Below are 22,606 nucleotides of genomic sequence, written 5' to 3' on the forward strand. Positions count from 1 at the left end.
CCTAGCATGATCAAAGCCCTGGGTTTGATTCCCAGCACTGTCCCTACTTTCCCAAATTTGTGTAGGCTTCTTATGGACTTTTCAGCATTTACTTTTTATCCTAACAATGTATTATTACCTCTTTCTTTGTCGATACTTAGAGATGACTTAGCTTATTCTTTTTAACAATCCCAGAGTTTTCAATTGTGTAAGTGTGCTATAATGTTTAACCAAGTCCCCATTGATGTTTCCCATTTAGAAACATTTAGGTAGTTTCCTTTTTTTTTTTTTTTTTTCACTCAAAACAGTGTTTCAGTGATGGTACATCTTCACACATCCATCATTGCATAACATCCACAGGATAAAGTCTGGGGAGATGAATTGCTGAGTCAAAAGATATGTGCATTTAAAATTTTGATAGATATTTCTAAATTCCTGTTGTGACTACTTTAGGGCCCTCTGTCCATTTGCTTTCAGGGTTATACCTACATTTTTGCTATTTGGTCTTTTTCTGATTTGAGCATTCATCACAATGAATTTCAGTATAATGCCTTGATGCACATGAACTTAACACACTGTAATCCTATGGAGGGCAAAAGTGCAGCTGGCAATTTGTCTCTGATTCTTGAAATGAAAATGGCTTTAAAGAATATAAAGCCATCAAAATAGTGCCCTGAATTCTAGGGTTATCCTGGACATTGTCACACAACGTACCACAGTAGAAATTGTTCTTTTTACAGACTTGGTGTTTAGCACATGTTTCTATATGTTTGTTTCCCATTACAGTAGAGTTTTCCATTGTCAGGCATTTATGTAAACATAGTATTAGCTAATAAATATGCTGTGCTACTCTTGTACTAGAACTTGGAATACAGTTGCTTTCCTTTCTGTTTGGGGCTTTTCCTTTTTGACTCAATAAAGGATTAGAATAATGATTTAGTAGGCAACAACACAACACCTTCAAGTGCAAGCACTGTTAGTTTTGTTTATTTTTTCTTTTTCTTTTTCTTTCTTTTTTTGTTTTTACTTAAAATACATTTCTGTTCATAGGTTGTCATAGAATTTTCTCTTCACCACTCAATCGTATCTACTTACACAAGCAGTCAAGCAGTCAACAAAGAAGAAATTTCTTTTTTCGAAGACAAAGAGATATTTCACACAGTATAGTTGTGCCGGCTGCAGTTTCTCCATCGCATCCAGTTCCTAAGGTACGGTATTGCCTATTATCTGCTGCTTTTTCCAGCCAAGATAAAGATTGACTGCAGAAGTGATCAAATGTTTTTTGCACCTTTGATTTCCAGGCCATTTAAGTCATAATTTAAAACTTGGTTCGTGATTTAAAATTATGATGTGAGAAGTTTTAACATCCTGTAGTTCTAGAACATTAATTTTTAAAAAGAAAGCTCTGAGTGTAGAACTGCTTAGCTTGTTTAGAATTTAAATTTCTATCCTGAAATTTTATATATTAAATTTCTAACATGAAGATAAAAACTATACATATGTGGTTTCCAAACTTTTAGGACAGAAAATAACTATAAAATTGGGATGATTCAAGAGAGATTACATGAAACTAACACACTGGATTTTTTTTAAAAGCTTGCTCTTATACTTTCCATTTCATTAGTGCTGCTATCTTTGAATTGTCCTTTAGAGTAGATTAAATAAAATATCTTATTTGAGAGCATTGTTGACTTTTTTTTTCAGAGATTGCAATTCTGTGGAAAGACAATCTGACCATTTTTCAAAATGAAATATAAAGGAGCTGTGTGGGTCATTTAGTAAGAGTAGCTAAAAGAAATATGAATTTGTCACAAAACCACTGCTTTCTTCCTTTTGCAGTTTTTAAAAATGTTTAACAGCGAACCCATATTAAGAATGTTTTACCTCCTGAAGGTGAATGGCCCATTTTGTTGTAGGAGCTCATGAGAAAAGAAAGACCACCAGAGCCCAGAGTACATTCCTGGCTTGGCTGAGGCCTGGCCATCATAGTGAGAGCGAGTATTTGGTATTAGTCACAAAATTGACATTACTTTTCCTTAGGAAAAAGAAAAAGAAATTGCCAGATAGGTAAAAGGATTCTTTTAGACATATCAATCAATTTCAAGAACAACCCGATATCCTCTCTGCCAGGTTATAGAGCCAGAATACAGACAAGATCACAGGCTGTTTAGGGGGAAACCTGGTGAGCTGTGGGCATTAGTGGGATGGCTGGAATAGAGTAGATGCTTCTTCAGGGCTCAGCTGTGGCAGCCCAGGCAGTGCTGTTGCTTGAATCAGAAAAGCCCCTCTGACTGGAGAATAAGAGAAGATCCTAAAACCCAGCATGGCACTCTTCACAAAGAGAAGAGCCTTAATCGCAGCCTTTCCAGAGTTGTGTGATGTCCCCATTGAATGGTGTTATCTCCCTCACCCTCCTGTCCCAAACTGCTGTGGCATCTTACTGGGTTCTGTTAAACAATGCTTATGTACAATTGCTATAAATAACTTACAAAAGGGCTGTACAAAACCTCTGGACTAAAAGAAGTTCTGTGGAGGATAGTATTATTTCCTGAATATGCCAATGGGTTTAGGTAAGTGGTGGAGGATGGTGTCTACAAGAGTGATCAGGGTTGAATTTTTTTAAATTTGGGGGGTGCCTTTTGTCCTTGACAAATGATGAAAATGTTCTAGGTAATTTTTTATGTACTCAGGCAAAAAAGAAAAGGAAGCTGTTTTGTTTTATTCTCTAAACTCTGAGTAGGGTTGCCAAGTGCAAGAAAAGTGTATGTGTAATAGGCTTCCATGGACTTGACAGTCAGCCTTTTTACAAATATTCATTGAGAGAGGGTGTTGGGAGCTTCCCTTGCATAAATTTGATCTTTGTGTTAAGAAGATGAAAGTGCCTTTTAATTTTAATTAACCATTTGGCAACTTGGAAGCTTGGTGCTATTTTTCATCAATGGTGATATGCTTCCAACAGGGTTGGGAGGAGGAAGAAAAGAAAACTACTGTTTGTTTTGACCAGAAGTCTACTTCAGTCGAGTTTGACTCAAAGCATGGTGAGGTTAACAGACCATCCAGTGGCAGCACTAACGGGCAATGTTAAGTTCAAAAGGGCAGGGGAAGGAACTGGGGGCAGCCTGGAGGGTCTGTTGTGCTGGCTTCGAAGGTCGGTGCTCCGGCAGGAAGGGCAGAGCTCCATGAAACAGGAGGCTGTGTCCGAAAAAATGATCCCATTGTCGTGCGCTGGGTTCTGATCTTCGTTTTCAATCCTTTTTCCTCAAGCACATAAAGAAGCCAGACTATGTGACGACAGGCATTGTACCCGACTGGGGAGACAGCATAGAAGTTAAGAATGAAGATCAGATTCAAGGGCTTCATCAGGCTTGTCAGCTTGCCCGTCATGTCCTCCTCCTGGCTGGGAAGAGTTTAAAGGTGGTGTCTTACCAAGCCTCAGAGTGACTTCCATAAGGGGCAACTTCTCTTTCACTCTTTTTTTTTTCTCTTTCACCTTAATTTTTGTTTTGTACACATCTAATTCACTTTCAAAAAATTTAGTAAAGCTTTGGGATGGGAGAAAGGGACCTTATTATTTTATGTATTTATTGAAGAGGTAATTTTAAAATCCAAATTGAATTTTTACTAGTAGAATTCTAGAAATACCTTGGGCTAAATCAGCCTATCCAAGTTGATCAGTGGCAGACGGCTTTGACTTTTGCCTCTTACTCCTGCCTATAATTTCTGCTTTTGTTTCCTTCATTATTTCTGTATGCTTGAAGAATTATTCTACCTTGTAGTTTGCCTCCTATTTTCTTGCATTAGCTCTGCAATGAAAGATCAGACCAGATACACAAAGCTATAGATATAATGGCCATATAATTGTATACAAAAATCCTACAAGATTTAGTTCTTTTATAATAATTTGAAACACCCTGCTCCATAGAGATAATGAAAGAAAGTAAAGCCTGTCGTTTCCAAAAGGAGGGCAGAATTTAGGAAGACTCAAAGGTGAAATCACTTACTGTGTCATCTGTATAATAAACTGTTAGAGCAACATAACTAAGCATAATGTGAATATAAAATAACAGAAAATTATTGGAGAAATAGTTAATTTTTAATAACAGATTTTATTTTGTTTTAGATTTTTATTTATGATTTGTGAGTTTATGAAAATAGTCTACAAGTGCTCATTAAACTCAATTTCAGGGGCTGAGTCTAGCTCAGTGGTAGAGTGCTTGCCTAGCATACATGAGGCCCTTGGTTCAAGTGAGACCCAACGCCACAAAACAAAATAAAACAAAAACTTCAGTTTCAGTTTTTTCTGTTTGGGAGCAATTGATTACCTTCTAATAAGGGGGAAATTTGTTTTAAACACATTTACATACTTAGGCATAAAAGAAGTCAGGATTAATGACAACCAAATCTCTACAAAATGTATCAGACTGCGTTTCTAAATGATGACCCCTAATTTCCATCCCATTGCTATAAAACCGTGTAATGTTTCACTGAACTAAAGTGTGGGTTGACCTACTTTTTCAGACCTGTTGTCTAAACCAAAAATCCTTTGGAGCATTTATTCAAGTTTCCATTAGCCATGGTACTAACTATTGAGAAAGAGAAAAGGATTGCTGAAAGACATATTGTGGAAATCTTCAGGCTAAAAAGGACTCATGTCATTTAATGACTCACAATGATTTAGAGGATCCTGGAGTTTAAATTTTCTATTTCTTAAGAGTCCATAATATGGGCTGGGGATGTGGCTCAAGTGGTAGCGCGCTCGCCTGGCATGCGTGCGGCCCGGGTTCGATCCTCAGCACCACATACCAACAAAGATGTTGTGTCTGCCGAGAACTGAAAAATAAATATTAAAAAAAAAATTCTCTCTCTCTCTCTCTCTCTCTCCCTCTCCTCTAAAAAAAAAAAAAAGAGTCCATAATACTATCATTTACCCCTGCCCCCCGCAATCATCAAAAAAAGCATAATTGAAGATGGTAACACTAGTCATAATTAATTAAAATATTATATAACACGTTTTTTATAGTAAGTCTATACAATCTCACATGGAAGTGCTGTTATCATGGGAATAGTTGGTAAATACAGGAAATGTCTTCAACTGTCACTGCATAATTTTTGTATTTAATATTATAGGTTGACATGACAACTGAAGAGATAGATGCTCTTGTTCATCAGGAAATCATCAGTCATGACGCCTATCCCTCACCTCTAGGCTATGGAGGCTTTCCAAAATCTGTTTGTACCTCTGTAAACAACGTACTCTGTCATGGTATTCCTGACAGGTATTTGTTTTTTGATAACATATTGTTCCTTTGGAAACTAAAACATGAAAATAAGATCTATAATGTATGTTGGAAAATACTATGGCTCAATTGAAATCCACCTGTAAACTTCAGAAGTTGATTATGATAAAACAGAAATTTTGAAGTATTTCACTACAAAGTGGATATAACACCATCATTTAATATTTGTTAAAACAGTATGTGATATACAGTAGTTGTACAGTAACTATTTCTTTTATTTTCCTCAATTTTTACCATATATATGGTGAAAGTCCAATGTAGGCAAGTTTTTTGTTATCAACTACTGTTTTGGTTCTTTATAACATTGAGATAACTAATAAGTACATCTTTTTAAAGGATAGGTGGTTTTTTAAACAGTGGCAATATGTTTGTTTTATCTATTTTTTATAAAATTTGATGTGACTAACATAAGACATAGATCAGATGTAGATATTCCATTTATGTCTCTTTCACTCCAAATTATCATTGCAATTCATTGAGTTTGTGATAGTAGTCATTAGGTATTTACTTTTTATTCCTTTTATTGAGATCTATCACCATTCTTTCCTTCTGTTTATGTTTCAGTCGACCTCTTCAGGATGGAGATATTATCAACATTGATGTCACGGTGAGTAAATCATACAAAAAATAGTCTTTGATCAACTTCAGAATTGCTAGTAGCAACAGGAAGAAGAGTGGATTGAAAATGTGAACTGCACCGGTGGAAGTGCTGTTTACTTCTAGCCCCAGACGCAAGCAGCTGGTTTCCTTTTTTGTCTTTAACTCTGTGTTTATTCCAAGTAAACCCAGGCCTGACTTGAATTTAGGGCTGGAATCAGATGCACTGAGATCAATGTTGGCCTAAGTGAAATGTCAACCCAATCCTGCTATGTGTCATGTTTTTGAGAAGGTGTAATTGTTATTGATCCACTGTGTAGTTAATGCAGAGCACCACAGCACTGGGCAGCTGCTGAAGCTAGATATGTATGAGATGAGCTAACACGAAGAAAGCCAGCATTTTTCCTTCACTCTGCCAAGATTGATCTTCCTCTTCCTGCTGATTTTGAGTGGGGCCTGTCATTATCTTACTCTGTCATTAGGGGCTACATTGGCCTGTGTGTCAGTCTATTTGGACAGCAACTCTTTTGCTAGCAGTGTTCCCTAGATTTATTAAAATCCCTGAAGGTAACATTGTGTTCCATTTCTGGTATAGAGAGTCTTGAGCTCAAAGCATACAGTGGTTTTCTCTCTGAACTTTTTTAAGTTTTCACCAAATGGTTAATGGCCTTTAAAAAAAATTTTTTTTAATAACAGATTTTATTTTGTTTTAGATTTTTATTTATGATTCGTGAGTTTATGAAAATAGTCTACAGGGCTGTGGATGTGGCTCAAGCGGTAGCACACTCGCCTGGCATGCGTGCGACCCAGGTTCGAGCCTCAGCACCACATACCAACAAAGATGTTGTGTCTGCCGAAAACTAAAATAAATATTAAAAAAAAAACATTTAAAAAAAAGAAAAAAAAAAAGAAAATAGTCTACAAGTACTCATTAAACTCAACATAGGGACTTCAAATTGTACAAGCTTTAACCTTTTCTAATTTTCTTAGCCTTTTACCATTCTCAGACTTGTGCTCATTTTATTAAAAATTGTTGTAATGATACCTTTGGATTATGTAGATCATAAAATCTGTACATGATTAATAAACACATTTTAAATAAATAAATACAATTTAAATATCTGATGAGAACCAGCTGACATAGACAACATTCAAGGAATAGTTTCTATTAATGAGAAAATATTTTTAGTAATAGTTGTTTTTTTATCCAGACCATGAAACTTAAGTGGAAGTTGGAAAGAGATAGAAATGGGCATCCAGTATTTGAATTCAGTCATATTTTTAGTTGAGTTAATTCAGCCTTTTTTCTTCATATCAGCTGGTATAAGGATATATAGCCAAGGATTCTTTCATCGCCAATACTATTTCCTATGTTATTTTGTTTTACTTAGAATACTTGAACATTTGCTCCACATACTCTATTGGTATCTTTCCAACTCAGAATCATGTAGGAGGTATTTTATAAAGTGTTATTATCTCACCTGATCACCCTCTAATGAACTATTGCTGCTTGAATGAAATCAGCATATTCTTCCATACTGTTTCAAATGTGTCCAAAGAGAATATTTTATTACTTTTCTAGATTCTTTTAATAAGTAATTTTGTTTTTAAATTTTAAATTATTTCAGTTGTTAACAAAACTCATAAAGCAAAGTGAAATTCCAAGTGTCTAGAAATGTGAAGGAACCTAGGAAACATAGGTTAGTATCTTTTTTATTTTCTTCGGTATTGGGTATTGAACCCAGGGCCTTATGCTTGCTAGGCAAGTGCTCTGCTACCAAGCTACATCCCCAGCCCTGCATTAGTATTTTAACAAATTATATGTTTAATGAATTTTTTAAAATATTTATTAAAATATTAGTTGGACATAATATCTCTATTTTATTTATTTATTTTTATGTGGTACTAAGGACTGACCCCAGGGCCGTGCAGGTGCTAGGCAAGTGCTCTATCACTGGGCCACAACCCCAGCCCTCTGATGAAATATTTTGTTAAGTCAAGGACTCCATTACCAGATTCTATAATTTTATCAGAAAATACTCATTATATTTTATAGTTTACTTCTAGTATGCATCACAAGAAAATAGGTTTCTTTTTCTATTAAAAGTTGAATATTTTTTAAAAGACAATGTGGTACTTATAGTAGTTGCTCAATAATATTTCTCAAATGAAGAATAAAACAAGAATAGTTTTTGGATACAAACACTGGTTATATATGTTGCTACCAACTCTCTAAATCATTCAAGTATTATACTTGAATCCTTCAAGTAGTCATTTTGAAAACTAGTAAATATATGAAAAACAAATAGAATTTCTAAATAATACATTTTTACCTAAAGAGTTACATAAACATTTACAGTTACAGATGTTCTTGAAAAATTACTCATTAGCAAATTTTATATTCGTGTATATAGATTGTAAAGGACAATAAATGGGAATGAACATATTTAACACTATTCTTTAACAAAGTAATTAAGATAATTTGATACAGTTGTGAAAAAAACTTGATTAGAAGGCAACTTGTCTGTGTGTCTGTCCCGACTTATAAAGTGGAGATCTTCATGAAGTCCTTTCTTGCCTCCCTCACAGAATATAGGAGAACATTTTTAAAGATGCAGAATAGTATATAGATTTACAACATAAATTCAGAATTAAAACAGAACATTCAGATAAATATCTCTTTAATAGCAGTTTCTGCATTCAACTTTATGAGAAAAAGAACTGTGAAAAAGAGTACAAATTTATGCAAAATAGTAAATCCCATGCTACCTCCAAGGATCAATATTCAACCAGTCTCCTCTGCCTTCTGTATTTATTATAGTGTTTGGTAATCATTGATTTTTTTTAATAATAAATCTGGTGACTTAAAGATCTTGTAGGGTTTCTGAATCATTGAAGACTGATAAAATTATATTTTCTGTAATTTTTCTCATAAGCCTGTTCTGTTTTGTTCTGATTTTTTAAAAATCCATGTAGAGTGTTTTCAGTGACATTCTGCTATCTGGAACATTTGATTAAGACTTCACTTTGGACATGGGATTTTTTTTTCTATAACATGTTTCATCCTCATATTGAGCCATTTCAATTCTTAGAACTAAATTCTCCTAGCATCCATTATAATATGTCTTATCTTATTTCTTCTTGTCATTATATATCACTTCCAATTCTAGAACTGGTAAATAAAGATCATATAAATCTTCATGATATTAAGGAAACTTTTTACTATGTTAAATACTTCTTAGTTTTCTAAATCTATCCTGGTAATTGTAGGTCAGTGTATTTTATTTGACCACTAATTTTTGTATACAGTGACCAAATAAAATACATTTGTGTTCTCAAAATTAAAATGAGGAATCAAAATGTTACACTAGTGTTTCTAATCATAGTGCTGAAATAGATGTATTAGCCATTTATGTGTTTTTTAGACTTTGTCATATCATTACATGGCTTCATCTTTTTACTTTCTGTAAGGTTTCAGTGTATCTGTTTTATTTTTTATAGGCAAATAAGTATAATTCTGAGAGTGTAAAACACCTGAGTTTACTAAATACATAAATGAATAATATGTGTACTTTAGGAGAGTAGATTTTTAAATAAGGACATATTTTAAAATTTCTGCCTGCGTTTAGGTCTATTACAATGGCTTCCATGGAGACACCTCTGAAACATTTTTGGTGGGCAAGGTGGATGAATGTGGTAAAAAGTTAGTGGAGGTTGCCAGGAGATGTAGAGATGAAGCAATTGCAGCTTGCAGAGCGGGGGCCCCCTTCTCTGTAATTGGAAATACAATCAGGTAAGCCTTACACTGACAAGTAAAGGGAGGGTTGGCAAATGGTACAAAGGTTATTGGTGGCTGGGTATAAAGTTGATGACATGTTTTATGATTCAGAACCATCATTTCAGTCTGATACCACTATGTGAACTGCCAGGCTGCAATATTCTCCCTGAGTTGAAAAAGATAAAAATAAAAAGACTTTTTAAAAGGGAATTATACCAGGGTCAGCAAAAAAACTTACTGGAATAGCCAACAATATTTATATGGCATCTTATATTTTAGCTTGACATATTGGTCTATAATGTTGCTGTACTCAAAATCACACCAAATATGGAAAAAAGTGCTTAGGAAGGGGATGAGCATTCCAACTCTTGGATAAGGAGAAAGGAGAAAAGCTAAATGTTATAAAGGAGTGAAGTGAAACATATTCCTATGATACAAAGATAAAAGCTGTTGGCTCAAGCAAGCCTTATCTTTTGATTAGCAAATTAGTAGATTAGCAAGTAACCCAAAAGGGTGATCTCCTGTCCTTTTTCTGCCTGGTTCACTTTTCCTGTAAACCATTGTTTATTTCCCACACAGTGTTCTATGCTTGCTTTCTGAGTGTATGTGTATTTTCTGAATTCAAGACTTTTCTTTGTAATCTGTTACCTACTTTCGGGTCTTTTTTCTCCTAGTTCTTTTGAAGTAGACATGCAGAATATGTGTTTTCATTTAAAAGTAACGCATTTTGTTAAAGAAGATCACATCAGTACCCTTTAAAGTACTGTTCTCATTAATATGAACCATTGAATACTTCCCATTTGTCTAAAGATGGAAGGCTTAGTCACCTTGAAAAGATGCTGCCTTTTTTCTTCATATGCCTTCAAATACTTTAAGAAAAAAGGCAGTAAAATATCAGTTAAATGCATTTATGGCTTTAAAAATATTGTAACAGTGTCTGAATCAAACTTTAGTAAAATCTCTTTGGGTTATATCTGAGAAGCTTTTATTGAAGACTTTGAACAAAATTGTGTTTTTGACAGTTTTAAATTATAGGCTAACTAGCCTGGGAAAAAAGGATAGTGTCTCTCTGTTCTTTCATAGGAAATGTTGAATCAGACCCCTACTGGGAAAAGAAATTTAATGCATATCTCACTATCTTACTGTCCATGAATATAATAGAAATGAATTCAAAATGCAGTTTTATTTTTGCAAATGGGATGAGTCGATAGATGCACCTCATATTTTTGAACACCTAGGGTTCAACAAATTTACTGGTGGTGCTCTTGCATTTTAACAAAATTTATTCTTCAGTAGAAGGGGGCAGAGAACACTAGATTCTTATTCAAGCATTCTATCGAGCTCTGCATTCATGGCTGTGTCTAAAGGGCATGTCAGCCTTTGATTCTCTCTGAGAGGTAATTATCCTTTTCCTGTCACGGAACAACAAATGATAGCTAACTACAGAGGCACATTTGCAGTAGTCACATTCATCAACTGCAGAAAAAAAAATTCAATTTAATTGTGCAACACAGCTGCACATGGGCTTTTGAGCATTTCTGTTGTTCTCCCTGTCTCGCTATTCCTCCCTCCAGATCTATTTTTTAAACTTTTTTTCTGGTTATTTTTTCCCCTTTTTGTCTCTTCTTCCATTTTTACTCTCTGTCCTTTCTTGTTAAAGTAATTTTCCTTTGTGGCTCTCATTCTTTTTTCCCCATTGAAGGCTATGAATGTAGAAAATTATCACAATTACTCATATAATTGAGCCTCTTTGTAGCAAGTGCAACTCCAGTAGCCTTTCTCCATCATGAAAATGGTTTCATTATAGGGTTTTTCATATTCTCTGACACCATCTACACAGAGGAACAGGCGTGCAGATGAGATGTACTAGGAACAGGCTAGATCAGTAAGGTCACAGTAGGAATAATTAGCTCTGCTATGGAAAGAGCATCTAGGCCTTTTACTGCTACATAAATGTACTGTCCGTGGCTTTTAGTCACAAAAAAAACTTACTAACAAATGGAGCTCCCGCCTACTACTTTGAAAAAAAGATTTGTATCAACACTACAATTTTCCATCATTAAGACTAATAACACAGAGCCTAGTATACATCAAGGGGAATAAAAAGAAAAATCTCACATTCAAGTGGTGGCTGGGTGCTGACCTTTGTTCCCTTTTTTTGTGTACGACTTAACTCTTTACAAAAAAGAGCCACACGCCACACCAACATGCAGGTGAACTCCAGCTAGTACTAGCAAAGCACAGCATTCAGTCAGAAAATCTGATAAATCTCCATGCAGGATAATGCATTTCATTACATATTCACTACATTAATTCTAGCTACATTTAAAAAAAAAAAAAGAAGAAGAAACAAGAAGAAGAGTAGAATTGAAAGTGACATTGGATTTTAGCTATCTGGATGCAAAGGTCAGTTTTTGCAGAGTATGAATTTGCATGTACAAGCTCCTTTGGAAACCAGATCAGTCTCAACAACTGCACATACAAAACTATGTGGGGGAAAAAAAAAAAAACAGACAATGAACTTCTTACTTTTACCCTAATGTATTTCATTATTTAGATGGTTTATGTCTGCGGTTGGTGAGGAAACTGGCCCCAATTGTAACAAATGTTTGTTCTGATGTGTTAAAGCAGTGTTTCTGAACAGCTATTATTTTGCCTTTTTTTTTTATTCAGACAAAATCTTAAGAGTAAGTAAACAACTGATATCCACCTTTGAGTCAAAAGTACTTTAAATCTTTACAAACCAAAGGTTTACAAACATCTTTCAACTTGGTCTCATTTATTGTAAGATATTCACCATCTTTGCACAGCCTCCCTTCACTGCTACCCTCTGAAAAGAACATTCAAGCAGCTTGTCAGTATTTTGTTACTCCAAACCTCCAAATCTCTAAGGAATATTTTTGAATTTTCCTCTGAGACTTAGAGGATGGGATGATGTCTGTGAAGAAGTATCAGTCAAAATGATTTCACAAAAAGACTCTCTGTGTGCCCTTTTGCTTTGCGAGGGATGCCTAGTGATCTTTAGGCCACAGTGTTGTTATACTCGTTGTACCTCCATGTGCTTTAAAACATTCCTAGATCTGTATTTTTGTTAACTGTCTCTAGATTATATTATCTATGTGAGAATATTATAAATGTATAGATTCATGCATCACAAATATATGATAGGTCAACCAAAAATAATTCAGGTTTATAGTTGTAAATGTCATGATGAAAGTATCAATAAATGGCTTTTAATGTTTAATTCATAAGTATATGTTTTGATATTAATCTAGAACAATATAAAGCAGATTTTTAAAAAATAATCTCTTTCTATTAGATTATGCACAAACAATAAGTGGCTCAGGCAAAATAAGTCATTTTAATGTCATCTGTGATGGATTTTTCTTGACAGCTACTGTAAATTACAATTACACTGCTTCTCTCTACACATGAAAGTAAGCATTGCAATAAATTATCTTTTATTTCAATCCATCATGTCTGCTTTTCAGAAACAGAAAACCTCAAATAAAAGTTCAGCACTATTGTAAGAAAAACACAGTAATTTGTGATCCAGTTTGAAACAAAAAAATGTACCACTCTTTTGGAAAACAGTTGTTGGCTTTCAAAAATATTACTAATTATACTTAAACATTCCTGTCATTATAGGGGATCCCTGAATTTGTACATTCCTTCATTCAAAGACAACTATTTAGATTAAAATCTAGAAAGATTAAAGTAAAATTACCTAACTGAACAAATCAGGTGCCATTTGTGATCCTTTATTAGAGATGTGTGACCCTTTGGAGATTACTGTTGCTTATAGGATTCATGTAAAAATGGTAATAAAACTATTTCCACGTGCATTTTTATTTCTTGTCAGAGCATGTACTTAAACATAGTACTCCTCTGCCCTCTTGGGGAATGTATTTTTACTCATACAAAGTAGTTGAAATGCATTAAGAATGCTACAATTGAGTCCAACTACTCATGAAAAGGAATTTAACTGAATAAAATGGTCACAAGATGAAATTCCTTAAAAGAAATTTCTCTCCTTCAACTATAAACTGTAGCCGAAACATGAACTGTAATAACACAGTATAATTGAAGAGTGAGTTTATCAACTGCCTTTACCCACCTTCTTCCTTTACTCTCTCCCCTAGTATTCCATAAGAAAACCTTCAAATCATAAATGTACTGGGCTTGTGCGTAGGTGTAATACTATCATAAAGGATATTTAGTTAGAGGAAATCAGAACAGAAGAAGTTAATATAGGAGAGTTCTTATCAGTAGATTTAAACAAGGAGAAGGAAGATTTCATGGGTGAAATGTTCAGAAAAAGAAAACCCTACGCTCAGAAACAGGTCGTGGCCCCACTGGGGCAGGTGTTGAGGAGCAACTGCAGCACTTCTTGGACATTCCTGCCTGATCCACTATTTTTATTTTCCCCAACATAACAGTCAAGAGGTAACTGCAGGCTGTACCTTCCTGTGCCACAGTTAAGGTGACCAGCCCTTGCTTTTATGTTAGAGGATTGGAGTCACTTGTGTTGTCTCTGTGAAATCAGATTTAAACCCTACAGTCAGATAACTAATCTTGTGCTCACCATATATCCCAAAATAGTAGAAGGGGAATATTTTTAAATAGTAATTAGGAACATTAATGAGATTTTGTCCCTGTAAGTGTATGTTAAAAAACTACCAGTCCAAAAGGAAAATACCCTGAAAAGCAGACAGAAGTATGTTTTCAGCTCCTGGGATCAAGCTTTGAGGTGGGTTCAACCAAGGAATTGAGAGAAATGTGTCCTGTTCTTTTCCTCTCTTCACCCGGCTGTGAAATCCTCTAACCTTTGCATCTGTGAGTCTATGATACTCCTGAAACCAGAAGTTCCACTGGGACCCAGGGAGCACATTGTTGTAGGAGAATGCACTCAGATATCTTTATCCACCTAGTAATTGCACAGCTTCTTTTATGAAGAGGAATGAGAGGTATGATGGGGGGAGGGACCCTGAGGGTTTTTTACAGAGTGGGCTTTCTTCCTCTCATCGGAAATTAAAATGAAGATTGCCATTGTAACACACATTTAGGATGTAGCTGTGATGCCTGCCAATCACCTGGACTCTGGGGGCGGGGGTAGCTTTCTTTTTTCTTTCTTTTTTTTTTTTTTTAAGACAAGGAAATAGAATAGTTTATATTGAATGCTCTTTGAATCACTGAGATTTGTTGACTGAACTAACATAATTTAGAGATTTAGGTAGAACCCATTCTTATTTTTTTAACTCAATCTAGATTATAATGTCTTATTTAATCATCTGTCTTCTACCCTCTTTCCACTTTCCATCCTCAGTTTCTATTCAGAAATTGTGTGGAACAAATAGAAACACCTTGGAAAAGATGTTATAACTCTTGCCCACAGTACAAAGACCCACAGAAATAACAAGTACAAAGTACAACTTATGAGATTAAAATGTTGACTTATTTATCTCCTTGACACATGCATAGCTTACCCATTTCTACATTATCAATTATAATTAAATTTCAATGATAATCTGACCATATGCTGATTATAGTGACATCCTTGTCTAAATGAAAATACTGAGAAATCTGGGGATGGTTAAAAATGTCTTTAAAATGCATACAGATATAATGTCTATAAAGGTGCTGGCTAAAGCATTCAATGCTAAACTAAAACTCGAGTTTGTTGAAAACTCTGGTTTCATAGTTTTAAAAAATGGATTTATTAGGAACTGCAATAGTGGTCCTGTAAATCTAAATCCATTGCTGTTGGTAGGGTTAGGGACATTATGCCTTTCTTCCACATGGAAATGAAAATCATAGCCAGGCACAGTCACACATACCTGTAATTATAGTGATTACAGAGGCTGAGGCAGGAGGATCACAAGTTCAAGGCCAGCCTGGGCAACTTAGCAAGAAGGTCTCAAAATTTAAAAATTGGGGGGGGGGGGGACAGGAAGAAAAGGACTGGGGGGGAATAATTTAGTGGTAAAGCACCTCTGGATTTAGTCTGCAATATCAAATTTAATGGAATAAAAAGAGAAAGAAAAGAGGGCTGGGGTAGCTCAATGGTAGAATCCTTGCCTAGCATGCACATTCCACCCCCAATACTGCAAAACAAAAAAGAAAATGTAAATCATTCATGATGTATATGTTCTTACCAGTCTGATTCTCCCAGAGCAAACATTTACCTGATTTCAACAAAAACTTTTCCAACTTGAGGGTAAAGATTTTAGGGTTGGATTATGTGTTAGATTTCATTTATAAGAGATAGGTGGAACACAAAAACATTTGCATGTAGAATAATGAAGCATTAAGAATTGGGAATCACACACTAACTTAGGCATCATAATGATGAAAAAACATTCTTTATGAATTTCATTAATGTTGTAGGTCTTGAGTTGAACTCCAGTGTGATCACAAAGTTTTAGAGTGTTTCAAGAAAATTGACAAAAGAGAATTAGCCTTTTATGTGAGCATGTCTGTTTGTAAAATGTATAATATCTTGAAATAGGTCTGCATAAAAGAAACTATAGAAGTAGCAAGTCATATTTCTAGATTGTAATTTTCTTCTCTGTTTAGTTCCCAAATCAGTAGTAATTTGCACAGCAGTTTACCCATAAAACCATAAAAACTATATAGATTTTTATGATCTGCATTAGATGCACATATCTTAGTTTTGTATATCAATCTATGTGTGTATGCATATTCATTTCTTGTCTAAAAATGACTTTGAACACTGTACTAAGGTACATGAGTCAAACTACAGTGTTAGATACATACCTTCTTTCTTCATATATCCAAGGGAATTGTTATAAGCATCAGCAAAATTGAAAGTATTCCAGAATAAAGAAAATGGTAAGTTGGGGGCGGTGGTGCACACCTGTAATACCAGATAATCTAGTGGCTGAGGCAGGAGGATTCAAAGCTCAGCAACTTAGTAAGGCCCAAAATTAAAATTTTTAAAGAGTGGAGGATGTAGTTCAGCGATAGAGTGTTTGCCTAGCATGCCTAAAGCCTCAGGTTCAATCCCTAGCACCACAAAGAAAAAAATATATATATATGATCAGACTCTAAATAGAGCTTATTTTTTTTCTTTTTCAGAGGATATTTTATAATGATGTTCTTTTTATCTTAGCATTCATTTAAAACTTATATACTTTGGTTAAATATCTTTTGGTCACTTTTAAAGCCGCATAACTCGTCAGAATGGTTTGCAAGTCTGTCCACATTTCGTGGGACATGGAATAGGATCTTACTTTCATGGACATCCAGAAATTTGGCATCATGGTAAGAAAATTAATTTGGAAGCTCTTTATTGAATGGAATCAGGCTAAGGTATTTTTGCTCCTGAAAACTTACTTTGAATCAAATTATTATTCACGTGCGTGCATGTGTATGTAAGTGTAAAGGTAATTACTTAATTTTAACCAGCACATTACTATGTTACTAGATCAGAGCCCAGCAATTTCAGTCCCCAAATAAGGTTTATTTTACTTTTTGTCTTCTCATGAAGGGCTCATGACTGGAAAGCACAAGAAACATTTGTCTAGAAAAAGTTACTGAAAACAAAACACCACTGCATCAATGTCCCAGCAGCATGCACATATGACTGTTTTCTGTTTTTCTTTTTCTACCCCTTTTTCTAACTGCTGACTGTTGTGGTTAAACTTCATTACATCCTACACAGCGTTGACAGCTGATGTATTTAGCAGCATGTACTCTTTTAGTGATTTCTAGATTATACCCACCCTTGCGTTCCTTCCCCAGAATCCCCTATTTTTCACTGCCTGGGTGTGCGCCCTACAGTGAGAAGGCAGTGGGCCTGAAGTGGTGGGAGGATTTGGGTTAAGGTATGAGGCAGCTGTTTGGAGGAGCCTAAAGTGGCTGCACATTTGGACAGGAACCAAAGAAAAATTGATCCTGAGGCCTGACCTTGTACTTGGGATAGAATTGGTCTCTAGAGGAACTAAGGCCTGGAACCTACCCCTAGAGAGTCCCTGGAGACTCACAGGGACAGAACCCCTTTGGACAAAGAGGTGCACCTAACACAGCTCAGAAGAGGTCCATGTGAGAGTGCAGGAAGGGCCTGTTAGCCCTGTGCTCCACCCAGTGCAGATGCCTAGAATTAATTTATTTGAGGATAGAGGTACCTCTCTGCCTGCTTCAACCTGCACACCAGGATGCTGTCCTCCCTTTGTGTCCTTCACTAAGACTTCTTTCTCTTTGGGTCAAGGGTGAGGGTCAAGACCCTGACCTAGTGAGACTAGCAGCAGGTGGCCTAGGGAACATAAGAAGGGTGAGAGGGAGCCCTACAGGTGTCTAAAACAACCAGACCATCCCCACCAAGTCTTGGCAAACACTTGGGGGTTGGGGGGAATTTGCCCAGAGCACAGATAACTGCAAAGATTGAGGCCCAGGAGCTTTGTGTTTTACCTCTGGGGCCACCCAGGAATCTATAAGCTTTCACCTCTCCTTTCCCTAAAAGAAATAAAATTATCAAGTTTTTAAAGCAGACCCAACCCCCCTAATTGTGTTTATTTCTGCTTTCTCATTTCCTATTCTCACCACCCACCCACCCATCCCCATTTCTGTTTTGCAGAGAATGACAATGACCTTCCCATGGAGGAGGGCATGGCCTTCACCATAGGTAAATGCCGGGCTCCTCTTTGGAGAGCCATGACTCCTGGGTGGAAACTGGGAAACTATTGCTGGCCTAGTCCTGAGAAGGACTAATAAAGCCAATCAGCATAATGAAATAATTCAGATGCATAGTAAATCAAATTAAATAATATCCTGGAGCCCCATCTTCCTAAATCAAATACTTACCAACACATTTAGGAGAAGGCAGCCATCCAACCTCTAATTCTGTTACCAGCATAATGTGGTGTTTGCCTTTTTGTTTTGTTTTGTTTTTTCATTAACACCCAGTAACTACAGGCGATTATGTCCCTTGCTCCCTGTCAGCAAGTGGCATGTACTCTCTGGCGGCCCATTCCTGGCTGATCTTGTGATTGGTGTCACCACCAAATCCCGATCACCTAGGGCCATGAAGACCTCGTATTTCTGACTGTGGGACTTAATGGAGAAGCAATTAGAGTGAAATAAGAAAATTGTTATTTGCTGATTAATGAACATTTTGAGCATGTTTTAAAAATTCAAATATTTTAAAAAACTGACTGGTATTTATAAGAGGGACTAGTGTTTGGGTGGTTATTATCCACGGGGTCCTAATTAAGGCTTGATTAAAATGCCCTTATTTCTCTAAAAAATTATGAACTAGGCAACTTAATACATTTTTTAATGCTGTAGCATTTCCTCTTCCTACTGTTCAGTTTGTAGTATACGATGTAAGCAACATCAATTATCAGCCTTTGCAAGATTACAACATGAACTCGTGGGTGAAGCACTTAAGGGGGGGGGGTGTATTTCCTTATTCTCTTTTTTTTTGATAATCAGCCGAAACAGTGTTTGACAAGAATCTGATGAGGTCACTGGAGTAAATATTTTCCCTCTTACAGAGCCAATCATCACCGAGGGATCCCCTGAATTTAAAGTCCTGGAGGATGCATGGACTGTGGTCTCCATAGACAATCAAAGGTGTGTGCTTTCTGCCCTGTTGCTTTTAAATTGTTCAGGAAGGAAAGAGGTCTGAAGGCGCTGGCGAGCTACTTTTGCTCGTGGTGGCCGCGCGGGCGCTTGGCGTGCGTCCTGACCGCTGCTCTGTTTCAGGTCCGCCCAGTTCGAGCACACAGTTCTCATCACGTCTGGAGGCGCGAAGATCCTGACCAAACTGCCCCATGAGGCCTGAGAGGCTGCCCGAAGGTCGCAGAGGCCCGGCTCCATTTTTCTCAATTTTTGAAATACAGCTAGAGAACTTTTAGAAGAAACAGGAGCAGCAGGTCACGCACCATCCCGCCTCACACCTAATATCATTTTGGAAAAAAGGTGGTGGGGACTAGGAGCATTTGGAACTCAGATCCGAAAACGTGCCTGGGGCCCCGCGGCTTTGAAAGACCGGTCGGGGTCCCCGGCTCAGCTTCTCCAAGCGGGAAACGCATCTGGAGAGGAACACGGACGCAGTCGTTTGGGAGAGGAGAGATTCTAGAAGCAGTTTTCCCTTTTTCTTGTCCAGAATTTGCCCCAATGAAAAACCTCTTAAACTCATTGTGTCTAAGCTCCTTGCGTCTGACAGTTAACACGGGGAGAGAGGGTTGATGGTTGATTTTTGAGTCTCTGAACTTTTTTGCACGCGCGGAAAGAAAAACCCGAACCTAAGTGTTAGATGGCATTTTTTAAATCCGTTTTTCCCCTTGTGAATTTCACGTTGGCCGTCCCTGAGGACGCTCCAGAGGCCAACACCTGCTCCCAACCAAGCCCCTTAGGTTAATTTCCCTTTCACGCCGCTTTCCATGAAAAGATTTGCCCTCGAACCGAAGCATTGATTGCAAACATTTTCTTGGCTGTGGACCCTGGCCCTGGCCCTGGCCCTTCTTCAGGCTTTATCACTCCAGAAACAAGACTTCCCTGTTCTGCTGCGGCTGTTCCTTCCCCCCTCATCCAGTCTTCCGTGGCTTTCCCAGAGGTTGGGTTCAGACCCTCTCACTCCCCACGCATGCACACACAAGCACACTAGACCGTTTGTTGCACTAGAAATTCGCGCTGCAGGCCCACTCGCCCAGATGTAAATAGTATCTGGCTGGTGAGCGGTCCCCCTAGTCCCTAACAGATATCTCCCATATTGAACCTGATGGGACCCGCGCTTGAGCGCGGCAAGGGCCACAAAGGTCAAGTATTCCCAAGGTGCACAGAATCCCAGCGAGAGGAGATATGGGCACTTTGGAGACAAGGGCTTAGTTGGCCTGGACTGGAGCTGGCAGCTTTAGCTATTTCTTTCTGCCAGCAACTCCAACCCGTTTCAGGAGCAGGAACCCACCTGTCCACGCTGTTTCCCAAGGGCCATTCCTGCCGGGAGCAATTTCCCTTCCCTTCCTCTTGCTTTCTAAGGTCTGTTCACACTCGGCTCAAGGGAGGGGAGGGACTGGGCCTCTAGTAGTCCGCAAAGGAAACTGGTCCCCTCTGCCTATGGTTTTAGGAACCAGTCCAGTGAGGATGTCACCATGGCCAGTGATTGTGCTAACTTGTTTCTACTAAAGTGGCCCTTTCAAAGTTGCCATTGGCTAAATGTAGGTTGTGGTCACCTGTAGTTGTCCCCACACATAGAGGTGGCTATATTGGGGACTAGCTTGTCTTGATGGCACCCAGAGTGGTAGGACAGGAGACAGGAAACTGAGGACAATACGTCGTTCTAAAAGTGATGAGTCTCAGCTCTTCCTGACTTGCTGCATGGCTCCCCAACCCTCTGACTCCATTTCTCCAGGTATGTAGAGTTTTGGATAGAAGTGATTCTGATTCTAGTGGGTCTGAAAGTTGGAAAAGTTGAGGGAGGGGTTGAGGATTTACAAGATCCATAGATAAACTTTTGAGATGCTCTGGCATTGGCCAGGCAGAAAGAAGACCAATCAGGGCAGTTTCCCCATAACAATTTGGATTTTGAAGAGAGGAACAGGGCCTAGCTGACCTTGGGAGAGGGTTGCCAGAGAATGACTTCACTTCTCTCCTAGAGCAATCGGATTGCAGCCATTAACACAGTACCTTTATCTGCAGATCAGTTTACTCTGAGGTTCCCTAAGGATAGTTTTATTAGGACCACAGGATTTTACCAACCACTGGGGTAACACGCTGCTCCTGTAGCAATTATTTTGAGGTGAAGGTATTTATGGGACAGGTATATAATCCTATTTATTAAAATGACTAACTTAAAGGTATGTGTGTGTGTATCCATCTGCCACTACTCAGCAGCTCTATAGGAAACAAACTTGAATTAGAATGAATTCCACTTCACATGCTTTGAAGTTGAGATTAGGAAGTTTAGGAAGTACGTTTTAAAAGTATCTTGTCTATGCCTCCTCTCCCCTCTGCCAGCTGAACTGGCCTCTAATCTTAACCCAGAGCCAAGTGTGATTAGATTCATACCATTAGGAGTGGTCCTGAGGTGACTCCAATAGGTTCTACTCAGAATCCCAAACCTTCAGTATCAATAGAAGAATTTTGTTTCTTCTCAGAGCTTGGACAAAGGTCTAAGCAAACTGGCATTTTAGAACAGGTGTAGCCTTAGAGGTGGGGCAGTGGGAGGGATCCACTCAGAGCTCAGATAGTAGAGATAACATTGCACATTGAGGAGCTAACTAAGGCCCAGCTGGCTGCACTGTAGAGGGGAGTAACTCAGCCTCTCTCCCCAAACCTGCTTCTCTGGGGTGGGAATTCTGGAGTATAGATAGACATTCCCTCGCCTATATACAATTCAATTCTAAATTAAGCTAGGCTCTGAAACCTTATCCCGAGGGAGTGCATGCCAAACCTTTATTTCAGGAGCCAGCCTGGTCCCCTGCACCGGGAACTCAACCATCCCCCTCATAGACATGGAAAGACCCAGCACCAAGGAAGACTGGCAACGTGCGGCCCTCTCCGAATCTTCGGGTTTCTTCATGCCTTTCTCTGAACTCAGGGAGACAGCATTCTGATTTTCCCCGGTCCCAACCTCGACCCCGCGCCAGCCGTGGAGATCACTTACGTGGGCAGGGCCAGCGCGAGAGACCCGGGGCTTGGGCTGCATCCGAGCGGCTGTGCTGGGCGCACAGCGTGGCACTCCAACACCCCAAAAAAGGCTTTAGGAAGGAGCAATTAAAACCACAAGTGCGACAGGGAAATCAAGACAGCCAAGAGGCTCCAGGAGTTGTCTAGTGGCAGAGTCATTAGCTGGTTGTTGCTACAAAGCCTCACCGTGTGGTTTGGTGATTAAGAGGGGAAAAAAATCTTTTAAGCGTTGGCAAACCCGTTATTGGTTTGGAGGAGGATTTTTTTTTTTTTTTTTGCTTTTGTTTTTCTTTTTTGCTCCAAC

General features: G+C 37.8%; 1 protein-coding gene across 2 annotated transcripts in view; it reads left to right on the plus strand.

Moving 5' to 3' along the window:
• Nucleotides 1-19,812, plus strand: part of METAP1D (methionyl aminopeptidase type 1D, mitochondrial) — an 86,817-nt gene extending 67,005 nt beyond the window's left edge. The window contains exons 2-10 of one of the 2 annotated variants that reach the window (XM_081262229.1): nt 1,030-1,187; nt 3,244-3,393; nt 5,107-5,255; nt 5,841-5,883; nt 9,503-9,666; nt 16,838-16,935; nt 18,248-18,295; nt 19,167-19,245; nt 19,378-19,812. In XM_081262229.1, the coding sequence (XP_081118355.1) occupies nt 1,030-1,187; nt 3,244-3,393; nt 5,107-5,255; nt 5,841-5,883; nt 9,503-9,666; nt 16,838-16,935; nt 18,248-18,295; nt 19,167-19,245; nt 19,378-19,456 (968 nt within the window). In that variant the 3' untranslated portion in view covers nt 19,457-19,812. The remainder of the gene's footprint in view (nt 1-1,029; nt 1,188-3,243; nt 3,394-5,106; nt 5,256-5,840; nt 5,884-9,502; nt 9,667-16,837; nt 16,936-18,247; nt 18,296-19,166; nt 19,246-19,377) is intronic. The other variant, XM_081262230.1, reaches the window with a different exon arrangement.
• The last annotated feature ends 2,794 nt before the right edge of the window (nt 19,813-22,606 follow it).

The sequence above is a fragment of the Spermophilus citellus genome (assembly GCF_964194105.1).
Source record: "Spermophilus citellus genome assembly, chromosome: 11".
In the NCBI taxonomy this organism is placed as follows: Eukaryota; Metazoa; Chordata; class Mammalia; order Rodentia; family Sciuridae; genus Spermophilus; species Spermophilus citellus.